Source organism: Caloenas nicobarica, chromosome 1 (assembly GCF_036013445.1).
Source record: "Caloenas nicobarica isolate bCalNic1 chromosome 1, bCalNic1.hap1, whole genome shotgun sequence".
Classification (NCBI taxonomy): Eukaryota; Metazoa; Chordata; class Aves; order Columbiformes; family Columbidae; genus Caloenas; species Caloenas nicobarica.
In genome coordinates this window covers 151,831,210-151,844,205 of record NC_088245.1, presented here as the reverse complement: position 1 = coordinate 151,844,205, position 12,996 = coordinate 151,831,210, and the positions used below count along the sequence as shown (strand labels likewise).

The 12,996-nt window shown below is 44.5% G+C and overlaps 1 protein-coding gene across 3 annotated transcripts in view; it reads left to right on the top strand.

Moving 5' to 3' along the window:
• Positions 1 to 751: 751 nt before the first annotated feature.
• TMEM255B (transmembrane protein 255B) overlaps positions 752 to 12,996 on the top strand; it is an 84,475-nt gene continuing 72,230 nt past the window's right edge. For all 3 annotated transcript variants that reach the window (XM_065658259.1, XM_065658258.1, XM_065658257.1), the window contains exons 1-2: positions 752 to 831; positions 8,304 to 8,446. In XM_065658259.1, the coding sequence (XP_065514331.1) occupies positions 765 to 831; positions 8,304 to 8,446 (210 nt within the window). In that variant the 5' untranslated portion in view covers positions 752 to 764. The remainder of the gene's footprint in view (positions 832 to 8,303; positions 8,447 to 12,996) is intronic.

Sequence of the window (12,996 nt, the reverse complement as noted above, 5' to 3'; positions counted from 1 at the left end):
TTATTGATCGCAGCACAAACAAAGACCTAGTCCTCGCCCCTCCCTGCCCCCTACACACTCAAAGGTCAGTCTGGAAATGAGCTGCTCATGGGTAGGTGGGAGGAGAAGCATGCCGAACCAAAATGCAAGGAGAGCTGCGCCTTGTAAAGGAGAAACCACAAGGCAGTGAGGGAATAGACCTGCACCCAGAGCTGACCTGTAGGACTTCGTGCCACCTCTTCGTTTTCACGCAGTCTGGGTGGAACAGGGCAGAGGCAGCGCCCGGGGAAGCCCAGGTGTTCGGTGGCTGAGTGACCCTGGGCCGAGACACCCATCGTGCCCATCCTGGCCACGGGGGCCACAACGCAGCTCGCCCCTTCCCAGGCCCTGGGTCAAGCCTGTTTCACACGGGCCACCGACCGGCCACTGAACGTGCCCCCCCATCACCGGCTGAAGCGGTGCCCTGGCCGCTGCGGCTGCTCCCGCGGGGCTGCGGGCGGGCGAAGGCGGCAGGGCCGAGGCTCGGTACCCCCGGGGTGCGCTGCACCGGGGCCGCCCCGTCCCTCCGCAGGGCTGAGAGCCGCGGGGCGGGGAGGGGGCACCGGCCGGTCCGGCGGTCGGAAACCGCCACCGGCTCCGGTGGGGGCAGCACCGCTCGCCCCGCCCCCGCTCCCCGCCGCGCTCCCCCGCGGGGCGGGCCCGTCGGGCCGCCCGCTCCCCGCGGCTGCCAGCGGCCGCAGCGCGGCCAGGCGCGGAGCGGAGCGGAGCGGAGGCGCCCGCGGAAGATGATGTCTGCGGCGGCACCGCCCGCCCCCGCGGTGTCGGGTCCGCTGGCCGTGCTGGATCCCACAGGTGAGCCCCGGCACCGGCCCCGCCGCAACTTTCCTGCCCCGCCGAGTGCGGGAGCCCCGGGGGCGCGGAGCGGCGCCCACCCCGGCGGCGGAGCGGGAGAGCGGGAGCCGGCAGCCGCTGCGGGGCTTCCCCCGGGCGAGGCTGGGGAGAGCTGGGGGCTTCCCCCGGGGGGGCGCGGCTGCCTCAGCGCTTTAGTTGATGGGCTGGAAAGGCGCAGGCGGGGGCTCTGCCCGCGCTGTGTCTCGCAGAGTGGGGGCACCGCGGGATTTCAGGCTGAGGTTGCCGGTGTGGGTCACGCTGTGTCTCTTACTCTCGCTCACTGAGGTGTTTAAAAATATCCGTTCCTTTTGTGAGCTTTCCGCCACGCTTAATCAACCGCCGTGCTGATGGTTTAACATCCGATCGCATAGCTTTACACGGGACGCTAATAGAAAATTAATTTCAGGGGTATCCTGATCCGCTAGGTGAAAATGGGCATTTGCGATACTGGAGCAGGTGGAAATGTCAGCAGGGTGCGGGACTGGCAAAGGGCAGGTTGGTGGCCCTGATGGGGTGTGCGGCAGGTGGCGGTGACAGGCTCTTGGTTAGTTCGCATCCGACCCAGGTCGGCAGCGGGTTTCCTGCCTCCGGTTTCTACTAATTTAGTGGTTCGTTGCTAAAGTGGCATACTGGTTCTACTTAGAGCGTACATCCTGAAAAATAGAAATATATGCAAAAGCAAGGACAAATATTTCATTATTCCAGTGAAATTCACTGAAGCAGAGAAAAAACAGATCTTATTGATAGGAGTTACTCTGTGTAGTGTTTGAATGGATGAACAGAGACTTTGCTATGTACTCAAGGATCTTAACAGTCAGTTAAAAATGTATTAGATCTTAATTTTTGTCTTAAACTTGGAAGAAAAATGGTATTGCTGTTGAAAAGGTAGCAGTGAAAGATGTGCTGTAGCTTAAAAATATTTTCAGGTAAACAGCAGCAAAAGAAGAATCTGTATGCTAGCTCTAAACTAGTGATTAGCTGCTCATTAAATTATTTATTAGTGAAACAATTGTTGCCAAAACAATGAAGTCATGGTGATACTGCATGATATCACTTACTATAGCTGTATTACATAGTATAGCAGGGTTTGTGGGTTTGGATTTTTTTTCTTACCTTTTCTGTTATAGAATTATAAAAGAGCACCGCAATGTTTCCTTTGGTCTTGAATATATATCACACTCATGGATTCTTCCTCAACAAATTCGTAATAAAGATAAGAGCCTGGCCTGATAAAAGCTGCTATCTTATGGCTTGAAATGCATGCTGGTGCATCTGGTTTAATTAGTTCAGCACTCTGGACAAGTCAAGCATTTAATCAGAAAAGGGAAAGTAATCACCAATAGCAGGTGTGAATATCTCTTTTAAGTATCTCAGTCCATCACATTTAATTTTGGGAGTAAATGCAGGATTAATTCAATTTCACTGGCATAAACCATTTCTGAAAATACACAGTGAAAACTGTAGCCAAGAGAGAGATGGCACTGAAGTCAGCACTGCAGTAATTAAAAAACATTAATTTAGCTCCAAAGATCTTCCCTGAAATACTTCCGTGATAGCAGCAAAGCAATGGATACCTTTGGTGCTATACTCCTCTGTCTGTGGTGAATTTCTGCTTAAATTATCTTATTATATATGGTTAATGCCACTCTCTGAAACATGTTACAATTTTGAGTAGTATTCATTTGGTAATAAAAAATGCAATGTTTTTTCTGCTACAAAAGTTTCCTCCCTTTTCTCATATTAAGATGCTAATATACATAGGGCTGGAGCATTATTTGAAATGTGTTTCCATTTAGATCACCTTAACTAGATCAAAGAGGAAGGTATGAAATTGTGTGATGCTAATATTCAGCAAATGTAATTGTGATCCCAACAAATTACCACATCCTGCAGCCATTTTTTCCTTGCCAAAAATCATTCCACACTTTTTAACAGACTTTATGATGTCTGAAGCTGGATTTTAAAAGGAGTGGTGAAGATAGCAAAGTATAGTTGCCTTGGCCTAAATGTAGACTTTTTTGGAATTAAATTGCAGATCATATGCAAGTTTTCTAAGGTTGAGAGATACCATTTCACTTTATTCTTTCTTTCCCTTGACCATTGGATGCATTCTGGTCCATGAGCACATTTTATAATAAATTTGTTCGTTCTCCTTTTAAACTCACCCTTTGCTTCATTCAAATCCCGACCCTACCATTCATCATTAGATACACCACTTTTCATGCTACCAGCAATCTGATCTATACCGTCCCCCAAAGAACATTAATTTTCCATAGGCTTCCTAAAAGTGGGATTTATCCCCCAGCCATCATGAGCAGAGCATTGTAAATATGATTTTGTTTCCTGCAACTGATGAACGGATGAAAGATTTTGCTGAGTCCAGCAGAGCTTGGTCTTCAGCGGGCACTTTTTATTTTTACTTCTTTGGAGGATGATCTCAATTTCTCTCCTCATGGGCCTTTCTCTGTCCCAAGGAGGCAGCACCCTGGTGTCTCTCCTCCTTGTCCCAACGACATTATCTTTCCTTCCAGTCAGGTTGCAGGGCTGAGTGGCTCAAGCAGGTCCTTTGCCTGATAGACGTTTAGCAAGCAAAGCAGAGAGTGTTCCTGGGACTGTTCCTTTTCGTGCACAATTTAAGTCTGTGCCAGGCAGAGCATAAGCCAGTGATGTGGAAGAAGCATTACCTCTCTGATTTATCTCCCAGTTTTTACTATAGTGCCCATTGCTGCAAGATCAAAACTTAATACTTCTCTGGCCAAAACTGCTGAAGAATATTGCCAATAGAAGGTAATAACATGTTCACACCCTCTATTGACCCCAGCCTCAAGCTAATGCTCATAAGGATATGACGAGAAGATTTCTTTCTACATGCTTGATTTTTGGTGTGCTAGAGACAAGAATTTGAAACTATAACTAAATTGGAGTAAGGTCCAGACTAAGAGTCTATGTGTTCATACTGAATCATTGTTAAAGAAGTTAAAGGGGATAAATGTCAAAATTATTCTGAGAGTCACTTCAGTATTACAAAACTGGAAAGTCAATGCCCTACATTAGCTGTCTCCTGCTCTACAGGAACATTAGAAGAAAATTCAACCTAGAAATACTGACAGCAGCATTCCCTCTGTTCTTAATCTACCTGCTATTCTCATGTATGGTCAGCCATCCATCCAAGCCCTGCCACAGAGAGTGTCGAGGAAGAAGGCTGGACCAGACCCTCTGTCTCTGCTGTGGTCAGGGCCCCTGAGGGAATGGTCTGGCATAGAGTTTTGGCTGGTAGGTACAGTAAAACAGGTCCAAAAAACTGCATGGCAACTGGTACAAACAGCAGTAAACAGAGACTCGAAAAATCTTGGGAGCCAACGTGACCGAATAGCAGAAAGGAGCTAGTGGTAGGAACCCTTTGCAGCTGTAGCCTTTTTAGTATGAAGATATTATGCTATTTTACAAGTATTGCTTTGGCCTCACAATATGCTGGTGACTTATACACATGTAATTATACACATTTTGATAGATAGAGCAAAAATTTTTATTGATGTGACTAAGGAAACCTAGACAGCCAGAGCAGAAACCCATTTTGACCTGATTTCTACCCATCTTTTCTGAGCATCTGGCAATATTTGAGAACAAGATCTTGTGTGTGCCAGTCTCTGCTCCTGCCTGTAAGTCATTTCTCCTAAGGATGGAGTTTATAGCTAACTACATGTAGTTATGAGAGTTTCCAAACCGGATTATGAAAAAGTAAGAGAGATGATTGGATATTTGGCTCTGATTTTAGATGCAGGTGCTAAAAGATCAATGAATTTCGTGACTGAAGGGTATCACATACATACATGCCTTCTGGCATGTGTAAATTTCAAAATCAAAATGTAGTTCTGTCCAAAAATTGACCAAATAAATAATAACATCTGTTTCTGTTTTATCTCACTAAATCCACGTCTGATTTACTCCAATTACAATTAAGAGCATGTTTTTCCTAAGGTGTTTTCCATCAAACTCAGTCTGGGCAATCAAAGTCATGTCCTTCTTTTTTACACATCGTTACTTATAACCAAAACTCTGGAGGTCAGGTTGGACCCTTAGTTTACCTCCATACAATCTGATTAACCTTTGCCAGGACTGGTGTTACTTTGAAAAAAATGTGGAGGCTTGGCTCCTCAGGCACTTTTCATAAAAGCATTCAGTAGTTGCAGAAACACTTGGCTGAGGAGCATCTGTCCCATTGGCTTTCAGAAGGTTCATGTTCCTGCATCTCTTTAGAGTATGTCTACATTGCAGCTGCGGTTTCACAACAGTGGATATGGACACACATACTGAAGCCACCTTTAGTCCAGCTGTCTTGACTAGCCATAGAATAATTCAGATGGGAAGGTACCTCAGGAAGTTGCTAGTCCAACCTCTGGCTCAAAGAGGGTCAGCTATGAGGTCAGACTAGGTTGCTCAGGGTTTTTTGTGGTTGAATCTTGAAGATCTCCAAGGACGGAGACAGCACAACCTCTTTGGGCAACCTCTTCCAATGCTTGGCTGTCCTAATGTTGAGGTTTTTTCTCCTTATACCCAGTCTGAAACACTTCTTGCATATCAGTTTATGTTGACTGTCTTCTGTTTCCTTCTGTGCCCCACTATGAAAAGCTGAGTCTGTCTTCTTGAAAACCACCTTGTAGGCACTGGAAGACTGCTACTAGCCCTGCCAAAAGCCATCTCATCTCCAGGCTGAGCAAGCCCTGTTCCCTCAGACTCTTCTCATACAGCGAGTGCACCAGCCCCTGAACTTCTTTGGGGTCCTCTGTTGCATTCACCACAGTTAATTGATGTATTTCCTGTACTGAGGCCCCAAAAGTGGGTGTAATATTATATGTGGTCTAAAAAGTACTGAATAGAGAGACATAGTCTCTCCTCTGATCTACTAGTGATGCTCCTGTTAATACAGGCCAGGATGCTGTTGCCAGGGCACACTGCTGGTCCATTTGCAGCTTATTGTCTACCATCACCCCCAGGTCCTTTTCAGCAGAGCTGCTCCACGGGGACTGCAGCCCGGCAGTCCCTTACCTGTATCATTGCAAGGCGTTCCTTCCTTTGCTCAGGACTCTGTGTCTGTCTGTTGGATTCTATAAGGTTTCTGCTGGCCGATTTTTTATCCCTTTGAATGGCTACCCTTCCCTCCAGGCTATTGACTGGCCCCCCAGTTTTGTGTCATCTGCCAGCCTGATGAGCAGGCATGCTACCACTTTCTCTAGGTCTTTGTTGAATACATTAAATGGGACAGGTCCCAAGACAGACTCCCATGGTACTCTGCTTTTTACTGGCCTCCAGATAGAGTACAATGCATAAACCACTCCCTCTGAACCCAACAATCCAGCTAATTTTTTAACCATCTGCTTGTCCACCCATCCAGGTCATGACATCCCAACTGGGTTATGAGAATGTTGTGGGATACCATGTTAAAAACCTTGCTAGGTTTAAGGTAAAAGACATCCGCTGCTCCACAAATCCAGTCGTTTTGTCATAGTAGACAGCTGAGTTGGTCAGGCATTATTTGGCTCTGGTAAATCCACATTGACTGTTGCCAATCACCTTTTCCTTATGTGCCCAGAAATGTCTTACAAGAGGATTTGCTCCATATTTTTAGACTCAGCCTCCCAGGAACCAAAGTGAGGTTGATTACCTTGTAATTCCCCAAATCATCATGTTGACCGTTTTTAAAGATAGGTGGAACATTTACCTTTCTTCAGTTATTGGGGTATTCCTTGGTCTCTATGACTTTTCAAAGATGATAGAGTGTGGCGAGAACATCAGATATTATTTAAAATCTGGTAGATGTATTGAATGAATCATTTTAGTTTACAGGAAGGGCAGCTGATTTGTGGAGTTATAAGTCTGAAGTCTGCTTTCCCCTCTTGGCCATGTGAACTGGCTTTGTTGAAAGTTGCCTTTAAGCCCATACACCTGGTGAAGAACTGATTGATAATGAAGAGCCTCACTGTTTCCATGTCCCTAATGATCTTCCATGGAATGACAGGGAATTTCCGGAGGCAGACAGCTGGGGCATAGGCTAAAGGGGAGGTGTCTGAAGGGTCCTATGAATCATTTCTTGATCTTTAGCAGGCAGATTTTGTACATACAGGTGAAAGAGACTTACGTAAGCTCAGTAGGTGATATTTGTCTTCGGTAAATTTGCTTGTGTCTCGTACTAAAAGACTGGGCTCATTTTGGCTGTTTTTTCTACTGGAGAAATTTCAGGAAATACAGATTTTTGTTGTAAATGCATTTACTTATTAATTGAAATTATTTGACTTGGTTTGCAAACATCACTAAGCTAGCCTGGCTTGTGAATTGTAAACATTTTGCCAAGTTACCTGGCTTTAAATTGGCTACATAACTCAAATGACTCATTGCGAATAGCTTCTACTTGCTTTTTGACTTTCCTGCATTTCCGCTGCTTTTGCTTACAGCAACTCCCTCCATGCTACAACCTCCTTTCAGGTGGTTGCAGAGAGCGATAAGGTCTCCCCTCAGCCTCCTTTTCTCCAGGCCAAACAGCCCCAGTTAACCCAGCCACTCCTCATAAGCCTCATAAGACTCTTGACTCACCTTTCAAAGCAAAAACACCACAAGGGGGACCACAGTTTGATTCATTTGGGTGGTTTTTGTTAGTTAGGGTCATGTACCAATTGCTGGTTTTAAATAAGCCTTCCATAAGTCTGTGCTTTGGGCTGGAGCTCCGATGTTAGTAACCTGTGTTTGCAGCTCAGATGTGTCATCTCCGTAACAAGGTTAAGTGGCTTGAAGCAGGCTGAAAGCAGTAGATGAGCCTGCTTTTTTTCACTTTGGGGTATCTGAATCCAAACCTCGGTGAGACTGAGTGTATTTCACTGAACAGCTACTGTTTAAAAGGGTAGTCCCATATATCGTTACCTGATCAACTACCTTAGAGCTTTGCTGCAGAGATACAGATTGGTTTGCTTACCCTAGTAAATATGAAGAGCACATTCACTTTCATGATAGCATGCAGAGCTTCTACTAATCTTGTTTAAAATATTAATTTTTATGTTCTGCCCAGGTAGAGTCAAATCGGCACTTCACGTAGGTGAGCATGTAAGGCCTGCGGAGTCTGACTTATGCATGTCAGCAACACTTAATTATAAACATTACTGAAGACAAGCATGATTATCATTGTCACCGACTTTCTGTTCAGCTTAATAAAAACTCGTTTCATGCAGGTACCAAATGTGCATGCATTAAGCTATGCTGAGCTACTTCTGTGGTTTTTAATTCCCTCTGCTGTCTGCCAGCTCTTCTCCTTACTGGGAGAACAGCAGTGGGTTAACAATAGAAAAGATTAACAAAGGAAAATCTTCTGTTATTTTGTATTTGTTCTGCCATGATTGCAATGAAAAGCTCTTTTAAAAATTTTTTTTCCTTCCCACTCCCTATAGGACAATTTGCAAAAAGGAAGAAGACTTCACTTTGGTTCACAGTCTCTCTGCTGGTAGTGTCTTTTTTCATACTGACCATAGGTCTGGCAGCTACCACAAGAACAGAAAATGTGACCGTGGGAGGCTACTACCCAGGCATCGTTGTGAGTAAAGAAACCTATTTTAGATTATTTGGTACAACCAGATAAATTATTATCAGCTGGATATGGGAAGCTCTGATTTATTAAAAACCAAACCAAAACACAACAAAACAAAATAAAAAGAAAGAAAATTCAGTCTTGTTGCATTTCGCAAGAGAGAGATTCTCCTTGGTTTTGCTCTAGTTCTAATGTGTGATAAGGTAGGGGGTTAGGCTCTGTTTTTCTGCTGTGCCCCAAAGGGGAGGCTATTAGGCGACAGAAGGGGGTCAGGGTTGCACTGCACAGGCATACGCTGGGCTCAGGGGCCTATGTGAGAACCTCTGCTTGACTTTCCACTGGTCTCTGTTAAATGTGGGCAGGTAAGTGACTGGACAGTTAGGCATGGGATAAATTTGAAAGACCTTTTAGAGGTTTACTACTCTGATGGCAGAAAGAGCCACTCCACTGCTGTGTCCGTGTGCCAGAAATTCTGCGGGGTCCATTGCAGGGAAGGTCCTTCAGATGGGCATGTGGGAGCTTCTCCCTGGAGCCTGCCTAGCATCCTCTTGTGCAGCCTTGCCGCCAGCCCTATTGTACACGATCCCCTTCCAAAATCCTTAGTCTTGTTTTTGCCTTGGGAGCAGACCACTTATACACATTCCTGGACTGGGCACAAGGTTCGAGTTGTGTCTGCTTAGCCCTGGGGTGCCTCTGTGACTTCTCGGGAGAGGTGGCCCTGACAGGTCCTTGCTGGTTCAACACCCGTGGCTCAGAAGAAGGGACTGGTCATATCCAAAAGGCTGGAAACTCCTGGAGCCAAAAATTTTTTTGGAGATACCTGGGCTGAATTTTGAAAAAGAAAAATATGGGCAGGAAATAAAGGCCCATCTGCCCCATTTGGTCTCCCCAAGTCAGCCAAGAGGCGACAGAGGGTGCAAGGGGAAGAAAGAAACTCATGCACTTAGGCATCTGCTTAGGTATGTGGCTCCACCACTACTAAAATGTGTTGTAAGGTACCATTATTTCTTGTTCTCTATGGAATGAAATGCCAGGAGAAGAGGCCTATGTATCTTTTAACACAGTGCATACATTTTGCATTGCCATTAATAATTTGTGAGTTAGAATTGTTCCTTCTAAGCAAGCCCTCTTACATCTTAGTGTCATGCTGTGAACAGGTCTTTCAGAAAGATAATTTTGGGATAATGATCTATAAGGAGTGGTGTTTTAAAAATAGAACAAAAGGTAGTTCCAAGAATAAAACCTTGAAAGAATGAATTTTCCTTTCATTAAGTTAAAATAGATACATTAATACTGATAAAGGTCTCTTCTTCGTCCATAATTTGAATTAAAATCTTTTAGAAGACCATATTATCTGTATTCATTCCCTAGAAGGATGTTTAATTTTTAAACTGTTGTCTTTAATAAGTGTAATAATTAATAAACCCATATGCACAAAAAAGGGTTATTTCAGCATTTAGTTTCTTTTAGGAATAGACAATGTCTATTCACTCAGGTGAAAAATATAATCTACTAAAATATATTTTTTAAAAAATCTTGGAGTATTACTAACCAGATAGAATAGCTAGAATTTATCAGAACACTTTGTAAACAAAACCTTGTGTATTAATATTTTTCCCCCTCAAAAGATTGTTGGAGCTAAATAATTTTCATAAAATTCAGAATTCTTTTTGTGCACATATGATGGATTATTGAAGTCACTCAGAAAGAGCGATGGGTAATTGTCAGTGTAAACTTCATTAATACACTAAATATCACAAACGTTTAGCAAGAGTTAAAGGTGCTACGCAAACCTTGCATGTTATCTTGCCAAAAGCCTCGTCAGAGGTGTATGACAACACTGCTGTGTTCCCACCTCGTGGCCAGAGGTTACCGACTCCATTGGCAGGTGGACTATGTGGTGGCCTCTCCTCCGCCTCCCCGCAACATCAGCCACCTCTTTCACAACGAGCTGAGTAACTCTCCAAAGGTGCTTCTCCTCTCCGCTGACAGTAGAGGGAGCTTAGAAAACCAACATAGCACTGGTCTAAAACTTTTAGATACCTAAAGCCAGGAGACCGAATTCGACACTACATATTTAACTGTTGGGCTAAGAAAGATTATGAGGTCATATGGCGTTAATTACAATTAAAAATAAGGTCTAGTTCTCACAGAATTCAGTAGTAAAGTATTAACTTCAGAGCTGGTGAGGTCTAAATCTCCACCAGCCTTAGGTAAGGGATTTTGGTTTTAAAGCTACGCAGAATTAGGCCCTACTTGCAAACACCTACAAATGTGAATAAGACAATCCACTTGTCTAGATTTTCTTGCATCTAGAAACATTGGCAGAGCAGGAATTTAGGGATAGACCCATAATACAATTTCAGCTTCTGCTTAGTTGCCATTGGCTTCCAGAAGAATTGGGTGCCTTAATTTCTCTGCATATGTCTTCACTTGTAATTTGTTTTTGAAAAAGATTTTTTCTGAATAAATCCTTATAGTGGTAGGTATTATCTGCATTATTACATCCAAAACAATTTAACATAAAATATTTCTGTGTGTAGATGGGCTAGTATAACGTAACCACTTAGGAAGGTGTCTGCATTTAGTAGATTACTGCTGATCATCAGTTTGGGTTTAGGGCTGTCTTTGTGGAATGAGCTGCAAAGCCAGAGTTGGAGATTCTTCAGCCTCACTTCCTTATAAATATTGCTTATATTTAATGTCACTTCTCTATGACTACTGCTTGTATTATTTGCATTTCCTATATTTATAATCTTTCAACCAGGAGTCTACAGGGTCCGATTGTCCCAGTCACCATACTGAGCTGGACTCCCAGAGTTCCCAACCCGAACAGCCCATTGTCTGAACAGACAGAAAAAGCTAAACCGATCTCAGCAATGCAATGGCTTACATCATGATCTCTATCTATGGTTCTTCTCCTTCTGATTTAATTGCTATTGTTCTGTATTTACTCATGTTTTCTTCACACAGATAATATTACTCCACCCTGTGTCCCCTGCAACAGCCATAAATGGGGCTTTATGGATTGTTCTCGTTGGGATGAAAAATGTGGCATGAAACCAGATGTCATTTTGATGTAGTTATCTTAATTTACAAAGTTGCTGTCCCCTGAACAGAGTGTCCTTGCTCACGGTTCCAAGTCTCTCTTGTCTTCAGCTGTCATTTGCGCACTCTTTCAAAGTCTCTGCTTTTAGTCCTTGTGCCTCCCTTTCACATAAATCTTCCCAAAGCACTTTACAGCAAATCTTCTTTCCCTACATTTGCTTTCTTGAGAGGGAGTGACGGATTCCTGTTGTCATACCGAGCAAGTAAAGTGCTTGCAGGGGATTTGCTTTCTGCTGTGAGCGGTTGTGCGTAACACCCAGGAGTTCACGGGCATTGCTCAAGCCCTTGGCTGGGACACGTCCTTAAAAACTTAACTTGTGCTTGGAGGAGAGGCCTTGAACCAGAAAGGAGCTTAGACTCCTTAGCAGAAATGTCATGCCCCATCCCTGGGGTGGGTTGGGTGGGAGCCGAGGGGGTGACTGGGGCTGTGTCAGGGCTGGGGGGAGTGTCAGCCCAGGTGAAGCGGGGAGCGGGGAGCGTGGAAGTGACGGGGGATTGAGGCTGAGGTGACCTCAGAGCAGCGTGTGAACAGGCAAGGCAAGGAAGGAGCTCCATGGAAAGAGCCTGTCGACACCTGCTGTCCTGCTGGGGCTGCTTCTGAGTCTGTGGCCAGGTATATCTCAGGTACATGGCACTAAGGAGACCTGTTTTCTGCAAGCCCCTGTGAGCCCAGCAGGGGTCCTGGCTCCAGGAAGGTCTGAGGAAAGGCCGATATCACCTGTTGGTGCTTTACCTCATGTTAGCCTTGAGTTCAAGGGGTTTCTACCTCTCCAAACCTTCACAGGCTCGTCACAAGGAGGGGGCTTTTCCTGCCAGCCTGGTGTTGAAGCAGCACTGGTAGGAATAGTGAGGCCAGCTTGCTCCAGTGTCCCTTCCACTTCTCTCTCCTGCAGCTGTCCCATGTTGAAACTAACTGTGCTAGTCCATGTGGAATTTTAGCAAGAACTTTTTGTGGGATTTGTGATAGTGTTGAGTCATTAAAACCAAACAAACCCACCCCTAGGGTTCAAACTTGCGTCATTTGCATGGCTGCAACGTATCCCTTTTTTGAGGAAAACTGTTTGTCTGCAGTTGCCTAAAGCTTTGCAGTTTTCCAAAACAGCGATGTATAGGCTAAATGTAAGAGTTCTTTTCTCCTGTTTCACTTAGTTTTTGCTTTACAGTGTGTAAAACTATACATTACTATGGTAAAAGCAGCTAGGTTATAGAAGAGTATGTCTATACAGACTTCTGTTTACTACGAGACAAGTTTTGCTCTGAAATACCAAAGATCTGCAGTTCTGGTCATTTCCCATTACATGATATGATTTATGTCCAGCAGTTACTTCCACCCTTTCCCCTGACCCACCCCAGTTAGCCCATCTGTGTGATACATAAGCTCAGATATCACTGTAATGCGTTGATATGTTGACCAAATAAGCCGATCTCATGTGTTTCTGTTGGTTTTG